The sequence below is a fragment of the Mytilus californianus genome, unplaced genomic scaffold (assembly GCF_021869535.1).
Source record: "Mytilus californianus isolate M0D057914Y unplaced genomic scaffold, xbMytCali1.0.p SCAF_10, whole genome shotgun sequence".
Lineage (NCBI taxonomy): Eukaryota > Metazoa > Mollusca > Bivalvia > Mytilida > Mytilidae > Mytilus > Mytilus californianus.
In genome coordinates this window covers 24,535,318-24,550,146 of record NW_026262582.1, presented here as the reverse complement: position 1 = coordinate 24,550,146, position 14,829 = coordinate 24,535,318, and the positions used below count along the sequence as shown (strand labels likewise).

General features: G+C 30.0%; 1 protein-coding gene across 11 annotated transcripts in view; it reads left to right on the top strand.

Moving 5' to 3' along the window:
- The window catches only part of LOC127717809 (dystonin-like), a 127,141-nt gene that overhangs the window by 108,552 nt on the left and 3,760 nt on the right, over positions 1-14,829 (top strand). For 8 of the 11 annotated variants that reach the window (XM_052223635.1, XM_052223630.1, XM_052223632.1 and 5 more), the window contains 13 exons: positions 2,199-2,358; positions 3,499-3,660; positions 4,216-4,341; positions 4,668-4,811; positions 5,161-5,349; positions 5,878-5,975; positions 6,419-6,554; positions 6,928-7,090; positions 7,734-7,846; positions 8,623-8,760; positions 9,225-9,342; positions 11,414-11,557; positions 13,427-13,543. In XM_052223635.1, coding sequence (XP_052079595.1) covers positions 2,199-2,358; positions 3,499-3,660; positions 4,216-4,341; positions 4,668-4,811; positions 5,161-5,349; positions 5,878-5,975; positions 6,419-6,554; positions 6,928-7,090; positions 7,734-7,846; positions 8,623-8,760; positions 9,225-9,342; positions 11,414-11,557; positions 13,427-13,543 — 1,808 coding nt within the window. The remainder of the gene's footprint in view (positions 1-2,198; positions 2,359-3,498; positions 3,661-4,215; positions 4,342-4,667; positions 4,812-5,160; positions 5,350-5,877; positions 5,976-6,418; positions 6,555-6,927; positions 7,091-7,733; positions 7,847-8,622; positions 8,761-9,224; positions 9,343-11,413; positions 11,558-13,426; positions 13,544-14,829) is intronic. The other 3 variants (XM_052223639.1, XM_052223637.1, XM_052223640.1) reach the window with 3 other exon arrangements.

Genomic DNA, 14,829 nt, shown 5'->3' with positions numbered 1-14,829 from the left:
TCATACACAATGCTAAGAACCAAAACTAGCAGACAGGATTCAAATTTGGACAGTGAGTCATTTACCGTTCTAGAGTTATGCCCCTTTATAACTTGGAAAATTGCTATTTTTTTTCGTTTATGCACTCTAACTTTACTTTGTCTAATGCAAATTTTATGAAACGCATACACAATGCTTAGTTATTTAAGAACCACAATACGCAGACAGAGTTTAAATAAGAGGTATGCCCTTTTTAACTTGGAAAATTGCAAAGCAAAACATACTTCTTTTATTTACTAGTTACCAAAATATACTTTGGAAGAAATTTTATCTAAAGACCACCTTCAATATCTTCAAGGCAGAAAAATAGGAATATTTGATTTCATTAAGCCTAATTATAATTACTCTGATTGCTCAATTCCATGGAATTTGTAAGGAGGTGGGTTTTGGGGTGTTTCGTCTGGAGAAAAGAGGGGTCCATGCCTTATTTGTAAACATTTTTATATTATTGGAATAAAAAAAAAAAAATTTAAGTGAAAGCACAAGTTCTGACCCCTGAACCACAACCCCATTTTGCTAATATAAGCAACCGCTGTGATTCACACCTGAATCTATACTCTACTATTGATACAGAGGAATACACTATATCTGTGATTCACAGTTGAATCTTCATCTTTTTAAATACATGTACTATTTATACAGATGAGTTATGTGTAAATCTGAAAGTATAACCAAACATAGCATTTAATCCAATAAGTAAGGTCATGTATAATTAACAAATAACGGGCTGTAAAAATACAAATAATATCAAATATTTATGTACATGATACTAGGTTCTCTGATCAATACACAACATATGTTATAAGGGCGATTGATTTGCAATGAGACATCAAGGTAGATTGTACTTAATCATATTATACAATTCTAAACTTAAACAGTGGGTGGGTCTTAGTATGGAAATTTGAAGATGACTAAAGGGGGTCCTATGGGTTATTTTGTTTTAATGATAACTTACGTAATGTATTAAATTAAATTCTCTGTATGACTGTAATTATTAATTTGACATTTGATAGTATGGATATTAGTTTTTAACAAAGTAAGAGTGTTTTTGTCTTTATATAAAATTTGTAAAATTGATTCCATGTTTGGAAAATTCCCAATTAAGCCTCATTTTAAACATGTGTAAGCACATGCAGGTGATGACAAAGATTCCTTATTTATTTCTGTTTCATTGAAAGAAACTAGCATTAAACAGATTGTGAAAAAAAGTACTTTCAACATATTTGCTCTGGGACTATATTTTGAAACTAAAGTAATATTTTCGTCACAAAAAAGCCTGAAAGTGTTTAAATAGAAATATTGCTCATAGCAAAACCACTATAGTGTATTAATTTGACTGTTGACTGTGAAAGCGATCAAATTCAAACTTTTCATGGTGATATAACGTGGTAAAACTGTTGAAAAAGGATTGATTTAATTGAATTTACCTCTGTGGACTATACGTGAAAGAAGTTCTAATTGTATGAACTGTAGTGATTGTGACTATTGAACAAAACTGAGTTTACAGTATGAAAGTGTTGAAGAATATGTATGATGATCTGAGGAGTAGGATCAGTGAGGATTTTGACGAGGAGCCAGAGGATGATATTGAGTATGATATATGATCTCTATCTATGTGATGTTTAAATTAACAACTCATATTAATTTGTTACTGCCAGGAATTCCTTATTCTCAGAAACAATGCTATGGGCATTTTAGACTTATAAGAAATTCATTTATGATATTTAAATTAACCTTTTTCTTTTTCTATCAAATTTAGAATTATAGAAAATGTTTTGAAAAAGTTAAATTATCTTTCATTTTTCTCTGAACTACAAATGTGACTTTTATTATAGGCATGTCTGGGGAAGCAACATAAGTTAAACCTTACTTAAGTATAGTATCTATCAGACATGCAAATAACCATTTGTAATTGTGGATATATATATGCGATATTTTACATTTAAGTTATTTTTAGTTGAGTTTTGTTTCTTCATTAAATAGGAGAGAACCCAATTTGAACTATTTGCTATTATCCATTACAAATGCAATATACATCCAATACTTATTTTAAGTATGCCTTTGACTATTTATTAGTTATGTAGATTCAGATGTTTTTTTAGAAGATCTGTACATGTGTTTGTAGCAGCTTTCAATATAAATAATTATTTATTTTTCAGTCAAAATAAGCTGGACGAGGCACTGTTGACATCAGGGAGGGTGGCTGATGCCCTCACGTCACTACTAGAATGGCTCAGCAAGGCAGAAGCTACGTTAGCCGAGGACCAACCGGTATTGGGTGACCTTGACACTATTAACATGCTGGTGGAACAACACAAGGTGAAACATATTCAGACAACACAATAATATGAAGGAAAAATATCTCATTATAGATACCAGGATTGAAATTTTGCACACCAAGCACATATTTCTTCTACAAAAGACTCATCAGTGACATTCACATCAAAAAGTTTAAAAGGCCAAATACAGTACGAAGTTGAAGAGCATTGAGGACCCAAAATTCTGAAAGGTTTTGCCAAATACAGCTAAACCATATGCTCATGACCAAATGATTTGAAAGCCAGAAATATAAAACATTTGACAGAATAAATAACAAACAATGACACAAACCATTAATCTGCATACATTTAATTTATAAAAAGACGACTTTTCTCTTAATTTTATTATGTAAACATAAATAATCACTTTAATCTTCGATAGTACACAGTTTTCTGTCCATTTTAAAGCCATGATGCTGAGGTCATACTAAACATTTGTCTTTTGTTTTCACGGTCTTATAAATCCATGATGCTGAGGTCATACTAAACATTTGTCTTGTTTTCATGGTCTGACATGGGAAACATATTTGATATTTTAATGACTTCTGTATGAATATTTGACATGTCCTGTAGGCTTAAAACAAGTTAACATCAACACCGATGACATCATACGTCTGTGTCCTTGAGATAACAGTGTGTTATACAAAAATATTGTTTAAAGTTTTTCTTTTCCTGAATACCTGTTTAACATTCCTTTGAGATGGAAAAGATTTTGTATTTGGTGTACAATGAATGAATAAATTATGTTTATTAAATAGAGTGCAACTTGAATATATACAATGCAATATAAATTTATCACATTGATTCAGCCAGCCAAATAGACCATTAATGATTCAGCAAGCCAAATAGACCATTAATGATTCAACCAGCCAAATAGGCCATATTAATGCACTATTGTGAATAATAGATATAAGAAAATGGGTTTAAATTATAGCAGGCTAATATAGAAATGCATAGTGTCATAACTTTGATAAACTGTAATAGATTGTTTAAAAAGTTATAGGAAGTCCTGTCTTATATTAAAGCATTCTATAATAACGTTTGATACTAGTTTGCTATTAGCATTAACAATTACTATAATGGCTCCATATTTTCATTAGAAAAAACATTTGAATACATATGACTTTTACCTTTATTTCAGGCTATGCAGCAGGAACTTGGTGCTAGAGAACAGACTGTTGCCGCTATGAAGGCCGCAGGCAATGTGTCCACGGCAGCACTGGATGAGCTAGAAACAACCTGGGATAGGGTCAATAACCTAAGTGATATTAGAGAGGCTAAACTCAGGGATTCTCTTAAAATGGTAGGTTTTTTTTCTGCCAATACAAAATCCATATGTTTTTTTTGACAAGATATGTTTGGTTTTTAATTCCATAAGAATGCTTCTGTCATAGTTGCAAATTCAACTTTACTCACATGGTTTAAGAAAGATTGACCAAAATAGGAAATTACGATAATTCATTGACCATGGTGTTGACACATTAAGTTTAAGTTGCTATTATGTTTAGACCTGACAATTTCTAATCCAACATTATCTTTATAAGCTGTACATTAAGCAACCAACAATCAATCAATCCATCAATCTTAAGCCTCCATGACATTAAATGAACAAAGCCTCTTATCAATATAATACAGATAATCAATTCTGCAGTTTTAAAATTTTTTTAACATAAATAATATTTTGAATAAATTGTAGAGTAAATTTGAACTGTTACTGTTGAATTATTAACCTCGATGTATTATGCACCATTTTATGAAGAAATAATCAGAATCATGTCATTGTATTCAGTATGCATGCTACTGGCGAGCAATAGAATGCCAGGTTACAATTGTATGATGAATGTTTGTATCTCCTTAGGCTGAAGAGTTCCAGGAAGTTGTCCAAGTCATGAGAGAGTTTTTACCTCAAGCAGAATCAGAATTGAAATATAAGACTTTACCCGAAGATGAAATGCAAATTATACAGCTTATCGAAAAACATGAAGTAAGTTTTTTAATTGTCCAGTTATAACAGAAACATAAAAAATACATATAGGAGGGTATGGATGGGGTTTACTGAATAGAGAAAAATGGTCCCAAAAATTTAAAAAAGAGAAAAATAAGGTGCTTAGATAAAAAGAATACAAAGTAGTTGGCAAAGAAAAAAATAGAAGATAGAAAAAAAACTCTCCCATCATGTTGGTAGATATAGAAACAATATATATTTTGTTATTAATTGCAGTAAAACTTCTTGTGAAAAAAATAGTGACATATTTAATTTTTTACGGTATTTTAAACAGATATGATAATTTTGATTTGCTTTCTTTATAGAAATTCCAAGAAGAATTACGGAATCATCAGGAATGTGTAGATAAAATACGAGTATTAGCCGAAGAAATTTTACTGAACTGTCATCCTAATGCAATAAGATTTGTTAAATATTACCTCACGATAACCCAGACTAGATGGGATCAGGTTTGTGTTTTATATTATTTTCAAGAAAATAGTTTTATTATATATTATTTTTTATATGATTTGATTGTGAATTAGCAATTATTACAAGAAATAAGAAAAAAACATTAATCTTCTTAGTTATACATTTACCAGTGATGTTATTCTCCACTCTATAGTGGAGGTTATATTGCAATCACCTTGTCTGTCTGTTCACCAGAAACTACTTCACAGAAAGACTTTATATTTGGTCAGCAGCTCAACAGTGTGTTCTTTTCGGATCTCCAATACACTGACTTCCTGTTTTCTAATATTATAATTTAAGGGTATGCTTAACACGACAACATATGCATTCTTGTTATCTTAATTACAGTTATTACAGCGAGCTAAGACGAAGGAAGAGAGATTACAGGACGCGTTACGTAATATCCAGGGTAACGCTGCATTGGTAGAGGAATTACTTGCCTGGATGTCAGAGGCCTATGTTTTATTATCTACAAAAGAAAGAGATCCCATACCCGATGATCTGAATACTGTAGAAACTTTATATAAAGAACATGTGGTTGGTATTTGAATCATATTTTGATTTAACGGATTAAATTTATTTGAGCTTATTTTTGTTTGTTTTTGCTTCATTTTTGTAAATAAGTTATTTAGTTAATTTTCTGTTTTAAAATTTTCTGATTTGATATTGTATCGTGAGAAATTTGCTAATTGGCATTTACAATTTTCATTGTATTACATTTACTTTTTTTCCACAAATGGTACCGTTTAAATATTTACTCACATTATGTAAAAAATGGTGCAGTACACATTGTTTTTTGTTGAGAGTTTGTAATTTTTTTTTATCTGCTTGGGATGTTGTTGCCCACCAGCATGTTAAAAAATCTATTAATCATCAGTTGAATTTTGTAAGATATATAAATGTTTACATTTGAAAAACTATGTAGTTCAAGATTAATTTTGAAATGTATAAAATTCAAGAGTTGACTTTTAAATGTGTACAAATAACTTTAGAACTTTTCAAGAATCTTTTTTATCACTTTGCTTTAAATAATGTAATAAAACAATGAAATGTTGAAATTTTCAGGAATTCCATGATGATATTGGTAGTAAAAACGGTGATGTTGAACGTTTAACTAAAATAATAGTTGCTGAACCAAAGTCACCAGGACGACATTATGGAAGGTATGTTAACAACTGTCAACAGTCATATGTATATTGTGCAGAACGACCATTTTAACCTGATCATGCTTACAATGAAGCTTATTGAATTGTAATGAAATAATCACTTCTGAAACAAAATATCAGAAGAATGGTGACTTGATTCTCTTAGACTTTCTTAGACTAAAGATGATTAAGAGATTGTCAAATGGTGATGGCCTTTGGTTGAACACAGCCTAGCGCTTTCACATTTGCTCATTTTCCTGTACATTTCCTATTTCATAATGCTTACGTTATTTATCACAGTAAAAGTCAATTGTTCAATAGTGTCTTTAACACATTTGACTTCAATTTGCATAGCTCATTCATAAAGAGGAACTTGAAATTTGTCTAGAGTGAACTTTATATATATATTTTTGGTCTTTATAAAGGCGTATGTGATAAATATTGTGTTTGTTTACTTTCAGTAATATGAAGTTAAATGAATATGACCCCGGTTATAATCCTAGAGTATTAACATTACAAAATAAATGGCGAGTAGTATGGAGAATGTCACTCGATAGAAAGAAAAACCTTCAAGATGCTTTAGATAATTTATTAGAGGTAGGTTATTAAAAAAATAAAAACTTAACTCATTGATTGTTTATCTTGCAACAAAAATAGAATTTTATCCTCTCCAATTGTGATATATGTCTTTAAATAATGATATAAAATTATAAACCTGCGAAAACTGAAAAAAATCATCATAATACTAGTATATTCATATGAAAAATGTTACATAAAGTTACTTCATGAAGAAATCTTTATTTTGAAATACTTTTTCTTTATGTTACTTTCCTTTCATTCATATTTTCTGTATATAACTACTATGGGAGTGTTTAAACGACTTTGACTGGCTATAAAGCCCTTGCACAGTTGAAAGAAAGAAACTAGGTTGCTGAATATGTTCTGATTATTGTTTTTCTCTTTTTTTCAGTTGGAAAGCTTTAAAAACTTTGATTTTAATGTTTGGAAACAAAGATATTTAAATTGGATAAAGGTTAAAAAGATGAGAACAACAGATTTCTTCCGTCGTCAAGACAAAGATGGAGACGGGTATTTGTCTCGGGATGAATTTGTTGATGGAATGTTACAGTCAGGTTTGTAGTTTGATGCTTCTCTAGAATTTCTGTAATATTCATGTAGCAGACCAGACTCACAAAAGAAAAGATAAACATTTGAAAAAAAAACTGACTTAACAGACAATACCAAAAGGAAAGTTAAAACACACAAGAAGAAGAGATACCAACAAAATGGCAATAGAGGAAAAGACAACTGTATAAAAAACACTATATAAAAACTAATTTAAAAAACTTAGCAGCACAAGCCCCCACCCAAAACTCATTGTGATTTCATGTGTTTATGAAGGGTAAGCAGAATTGCTTCACATGTGGCATTAGCCTTTTTACAAGATTTGTCTGCCAAATATAAATACCGTTTTCCTTTATATTTTCTTCTCAGATTGCTAATTTGTACTTCTATGATTTTTAAAAAAATTTTGCATTGTCTTCTTCATATACATGTATTTCAGTACATACTTTAAATTATCCTATTTGGTGGGTTAAATTATACTATGACAACAATTGAAAAAACAGAAATTAATATTTTAGAATTTTCTTTTATTATTAAAAGAATTTCTTCTGTCCATTTCACTTAATAATTATTAATAATTAAATGTATCTGCTTGTTAAGTTGCATTTATAGAAAGAAGCAATCTGATTGGTCTGTCTTATTTTTTTACAGGTTTTACCACCAATAAAACAGAATTAAATGCTGTATTTGATATATTTGATAAAGACAATAAATATTATATGCAATATAGTGAATTTATAGAAGCTTTAAAACCTGATAGACATGTAAGTATTGTCAAAATCTTAGCTTAGGGCTATAACATTAACATGAATGGGGGTATGTAGCTTAGGGTTATTCCATGAAGATGAATGAGGGAGGGTAGGTAAGGATTTCCAAAATACACACATAGCTAACAAGGTTTAAGCTGGGACTTAAACTTATCTATTGGTCCCAGGTTTATGTAATTTTTCATACATAAACGTACAAACAACCATAAATGACCAAAGACATATGTCCAGAAATACAACTTTCCTTCCTATGATTCCACTGTCATTTAAATGGAATAGCACTCAAGTATTTTGAATGTTAAGACTTTTGATGATATGTTGAATTTTTGAAAAAAAAGTTCATGAATGTAGATGAAGATGCGATATAAATTGCAAATGATGAGAATAAATTCATGTTATTACTGTTAAGTGGTTAATTTTTACAGAGATAAAAAATTTGCATTTTCAAAGGCCAAATCTGTTTGCAAGGTTTTATTTTCAAGTTTTCCTAGTCCTTACTTCTCTCTTCTTGAAAGGTTAAATTCAAGCAAGGGATTTTTATCTTAATCACAAAATAGGCAATGATAAATTCTTCGTGAAGATTTCCTACTTTACAATATCAAGGTCAAAAGTCTACATTGAATAAGGGAGACAACTTATCAGTTTTGTTCATCACTAGATAATTGAAGTGAAAAAAAAAATGATTTTAATTAAAAATAGTTATGACAACCTGAACAAAATTACTGCATAAGAGTGTATGTAACAGAAAATGTATATTAAGCTATATTTTACAGCAAAAGACGAGATTAAAGAGTGGCAAGAAACAAATGACAGACTCTGAATTAATACAAGATCAAATAGAGAAAGATGTATCACAGTGTCAGTGTAGGAATCCATTTAATGCTCAAAGGATGTCTGAAGGAAAATATAGGGTAAGTCCTAGATATAGTGTCAGTGTAGGAATCCATTTAATGCTCAAAGGATGTCTGAGGGAAAATATAGGGTAGGTCCTAAATATAGTGTCAATGTAAGAATCCATTTAATGCTCAAAGGATGTCTGAAGGAAAATATAGGGTAGGTCTTAAATATAGTGTCAATGTAGGAATCCATTTAATGCTCAAAGGATGTCTGAAGGAAAATATAGGGTTGGTGCTTAATATAAGAAAAATATTGCTTCTTCATTCCAAAAATTATATGGTATGTTTTAGAGAGTTTCTAATGGATGACAGAAAAATAAAAAGCATCTATCACTTAAAAGCAATATGTAAGACAATTATTGAAAATTTATTTAATTTCTAAAATAACTCAGGCCTTTGAATTGTAAGAGAAGAGTTATTCCCCTTTCCCTATGATATGAGTTTGATTTAATTTAAATCATGATATTTATATTTTTCAGTTCGGAGAGAAACAGAACATACGATTAGTACGATTTCTGAACAGTACTGTGATGGTGCGAGTTGGTGGTGGTTGGGTCACTCTCAATGAATTCTTAGAAACAAATGATCCATGCAGATGTAAGTTATCCCTTCGAAAATCATTAATATGCAAATTAGCAGGTTTATTCATTATTATGCAAATTACCATAAACTGCATATTTGCATATTAATGAATTCATTAATTTGCAAAATGTCAATTTTATTCATCAAGATGCAAAATACTGATCTTATTTATAAATATTCAAATTATCAATTTTATTCATATTAAGTAATTCCTAATTTTATTCATAGATATGCAAAATGCCAGTTTTATTGCATAGCTGTAATAGTCTTATAAAATATTATTTTCTTTAAAAAAAATATAATTGCTTATATCTTTGTCATTTGAACTCTGGTGGATAGTTGCCTCATTGGCCCTATATAATACATCTGATATGCTAGAGTATTAAAGTATGAAATAGTCCACAGGCAAAACAATGAAAGTGAAAACCTAAAACAGAATTAAAAAAAAAACACCCCAAGGGCACCATTAAGTTTATTCTACCTTGAAATGAATTTATTTTTCTAATGCAACTTTTCATGTAACATTAATTTTGAGTGGCTGAGCTCTAATGTTAATCTTGGATTTGATGGTTGCAAATATTCAATTTGCTGGCTCTACTCTGTGACGCAAGTAAATCTGCATTTGCGACTATCAAATCCCAAATTGACAGTGGCAACTCTTCATATAAAGTTATTCCTAAATTATAGCAGAATTTCACAGTTTAAAGCAAAATTGTAAAGTTTAACATGAAATGTTTTTGTAAAAACAAAAGTTAGCTGTAATGAAACAAATCTTTCAATTTGATGACAGCACTTGAATGTCAGAAACCTGTCATCTGTTATAAGTGTCTGTTATTAACATTGTGTAAGGTTAACACTGATGTTTTTGTGTGTGGTAGTTGTAACTTAGAAAATTAATCAACAAAATAATTTAATAAAGATTTTTATAGTTGTAATATACATTTGTTTGAACGTGTATTGAAACAAAACAAAAATAAAAAAGATATCTGAATAAAGAGCAGAAAAGGTAATATCAGAATAATGGATTCGTACAGCATGAAACAATGAAAAAAAACTAATGCAAATTATGATTTTATTTATTTGTACCCTCATAAAAAGAAACAGCAGTGGCTATATATATATATAAAGAAAAAGAAACAAAATCAAAATACATCAAAATATATAAAGATAGCTCAGATCTATCCAACTTCCTGCTTTGGTGATTTGGATGAAATCATTGATGCAAAACTCTTTCTTATCCAGATTGAATATATTTACATATATATGCATGGTGTAGGATTAATAATCCAGAAAGAAATTGCTTTTATGTATCGCTTAAAAGGTCACATTTATAATTGTATTATTGATAAATTTTTCATATACCGTCATGAAAATATGTATTATAGATCTAATGGATAAGCATTGATTCTTGAAAAAGAAACCATGAGCCCGCAGGGATATGGTTTTAGCATAATTGAAACAGTTATTGCAGCTTTTTGTAAATCTTAATACAAGAAAAGATTTCTATACATTAAAAAGTTAGGGTGAAATCATTGAAATAATATATCAAGTTTTGTCAACAGGTCAAGTTACTTATACATATTCAACAAATTGTAAGTACCGGAATCGGACAAGGAATGGATATGAATCGGTGTTGGATTATGTTCTATGCATTACATTGTACTATATAATTGTGATTGAGTAAATCTGTCAAATTTTGAATTATGTCACAGAATGGAAAAAAAAAGCTAAAGCCACTATTTTATACAGCAGTTCTTTAGTTTAAAATATATGTAGTTTTTAATAGAAAATTATGATTTAATTTGACATTATGCTAAAAAAAAAAATATGAAAATATTGAGAGAAAAAAAAAATTATGAATTTATGGAAAAATATTTAAGATTCTTTATGATTCTAAAAAATCCTAGGAAAAATTTGACAGATCTATGAAAATGACAAGGTATAATGAGTAATCTTGCATCCAAATCAAGTTTATGTTTTTTAGGAGATGATATAATTTATGACATTAATTACATGTACTGACATTTGATTGGGTTAATTAGCTAATAGCATGTCATTTTGGAATTTTGATTAATTTTTTCTACAGCTAAGGGAAGAACTAACATAGAACTACGGGATTCACTACAAGCTAACGGACAACCAGAGGGGTTCCGCTCTCGAAGGGGGAGTGGAACGTTTGGATATAAATCCAAACTAAACGATACAGGATATGCATCATCGGTTTCCTCAGGTATACAGAAAAACACGTTTTTAGTTTTTAGCACTTTGCAGTTTACAGATACTTCACCCTATTACCAGCTATAAGTACGACAGATGCAACAGGAAACACAGATTAAAATCTGCTGTACATGATTGCAAAACATATTTTATTGCAATGGCAATCAGAACGGTAGACAAAAATCTGCTGTACACTATAGCCAAAACAATTGTTTTTACAAGCAATTGGGAACACAGATCCTTTTGTATCTGCCTTACCGATAGCCAATAATAGGGTGTGAGATATCTTGTGTGGCTAGGTTAAGGAGTATCATATTGAAGTCATTTAAACTGGTGGCCGATCTGCCCTACGCATATTATTCGTGCACTTGTTCCATTCTACTCTGATTTTGGAAGGTAATTTAAAAAAACTGATAGGTGCTAAAATTATTGTAGTTCATGCAAAATAGACTAAACAATAGAAACGCCTTCTTGCAAGAAATTTTACCACACTAATTTGTGCTAGCAGGGGCATACCCATAACTGTTGAGGAAAAAGTATTCATTTAAGGTCATTACTTTTTTGTAGGTTTGTGAAAAGAAATTTTTTATTTTATCTTTGAAAAAATACTCAAACTATCTGGACCATAAATTTGGTCCCTAAAATCAGAATGGTCTAGTTTTCAATGATTTAAAACTTAAATCACAAGAAAATGTGAAATTTAGACTTTTAATCTTGATAGTATATTCAATACTCAAACATATGCAAGAAAAAAAACCAACAATTTTAACATGTTTTGTTTTTATAATAAACATGTGACCTGCATAATAGCATGCAGCTAACAAGATTGATACATAGTACATATAAGTGGTATTTTACTTTTTTGGGGGTGAATTGTTCAAAAACTGAAATATTTAATTTTTATTGGGACGGAGGATCCCGAAAGGTCATTGCTTTTTTCAGGACTAAAACTGCCAGATTTGCCTGAAAAAATGTAAAAAAAAGAAGAAGAAGTTTCCAATTGAAAGAAAATACTTGGTTCCTTCTTCTCTCATCTCTACGCTGAATCCTCCATAAACCAAATAAAAAATGTAATGGTTTATAATTTATTAATTAAAGCAAATCTAGAAAATAAACATTTAATTGTGACTTGTTAGAAGTCTGAATGAATTTATTATATAATTGTCTTTTACTGAGCTACCATTTATATGTACTATGTTTAATTATACTAAAACTAACATGTATATAATCTTACCATATAACATCAACCTAAACTGTCAAATACAAGCTTTGTTTGAAATTAACTGGTTTACAGAATTTTATCTCTAAGAGTTATTTCCCTTTGCATAGTTTTAAAAAGAATGTATTTAAGCAGATTTGGATCATGTGTGAATAAGACAGCCAACCAATGACACAAAATACCAAGAAACATCTAGAGGTCAACATAAGGTCAACACAAGATCATCAACAATAGATCAGTGTCTATGTAAAGACCCAGTATAGGTTCAAAACTGTTTCAATTGACTGATAAACAAATTTGGTTGACATCTAATTGACTTATAACTTCTAAATCTGCCCTGTACTAATAATTGACTTATAACTTCTAAATCTGCCCTGTACTAATAATTGACTTATAACTTCTAAATCTGCCCTGTACTAAGACTCTTAGCACTTTTCCTGAAAAGGTCAAGTTCGTTAAACCAGTTAATTTCAAAGAAGTATGCTTAAAAGTTATCATTTATTTTATATCACTACATTACAAACATTTGGCTAAACACATGCCACACTATATAATGCTTTATAGTAAGATGTGCTATAATCATGCAGGGACTTCTTTGATATAGTGTGCAGGCATTTTATTTGCACAATTTATATTTTCCTTTTTGTAATTGGTTCATTTTAGCTGGAAGTTCAGGAGATCAGTCGTTACGGAGGAGTAAGAATGCAACTTCTATGGTAAACTTGTCTGGCGTTGGTTCTCTGTCGGTGAGAACTACGTTAAGAAAAAATCCTGATTTTGGTAGGTTTTATCATAATGATATCCGTCAGCTTTTTGCTCGAGTGTATATATGATTTTAAAATTCTTTTTAAAACTGAACTAAGATTGAAAATAGCCATTTACACAAATATTTATTTCACGTTCACACTAACATTGTTATTTTTCAATTTAGCATGAAAAGCATTTTTGATCGGTTTTGTTTTGGAATGGTGGTTATGGATAAAAAATGAAACATATTAATATACAAATAGTGTGAATAACAAAAAATTATTTTCATGATATATGAATTAATTCCCTTCTTTGTCATATATTTGCATATTATTGCCATGTTTGTCACACCTTTCTCTTTATCTCTTGTAAATCAACAGCTTGAATAATATACATAATAAAGCCCATACATATTATTTATATTAATGATTAGTGATCTATTCACATGTGTAAATGCAGTAACATCTCTGTTCTACAGCTTATAATTGCTAGATACTACTATGTTTTGCTACAACGCTGATGAAATTTAATTTTTGTATTTAGACTTGCTTTAGGTAGTTCTTTTGCTACAATGCTGATGAAATTTAATTTTTGTATTTAGCCTTGCTTTAGGTAGCTCTTTACTTTTCAGATGCTTTGATATGCTCACTAAAAGTTATTCCTTATATGTTGGAATGTATTAATTGGTTTGTTAGGAAATGCTCATGACTCAAATATTGATTATTTTTCAAAATTTGTTTTCTGCTTAGATCTTTGAAAGATAAAAATAAAAAATACTTATAGTAGGCTGAAAAATTATAGAATTATTGTTCTATGTGGCTCCAACATGGTCAAATCCGACCTGTGACCTTGGAGGATTTGTTGGCACCTTGGAACCTGATGTAGACTTTTAAAGGACCTGTAACTTTAAAGATGTTCATAATTGAGAATCAGATCAGTTTATAACTATATTTTGGTTAAAAGTGACCTGGTGACTTCAGGCAAATTTTGTCTCACATTGACAGAGTCATAAAGCAAGACATAGGTGTGCTGTTTCTGGCTTCGGCAGTGATAGCATCAACAATGTATTAGTTTGTGATTAGGTCAGTTTATGAGGACCATTAGTGGTATTAAGTCAATGATATTTGGTATGCAGTTGTATTAGCATTGGCACATCTCAAGTTCATGGAGATTGTTTGGCCCTGTAACTTCAGTCATGGTTCATTGACTTTGAATATTTTGCATAACTTACATGTTAAAGTATTGCTATTTTGAAAATAACAAAAAGGCAAAATATATCTCTGTGTAAACAGTTTATTAATCCTGAAATTGTGACCTAA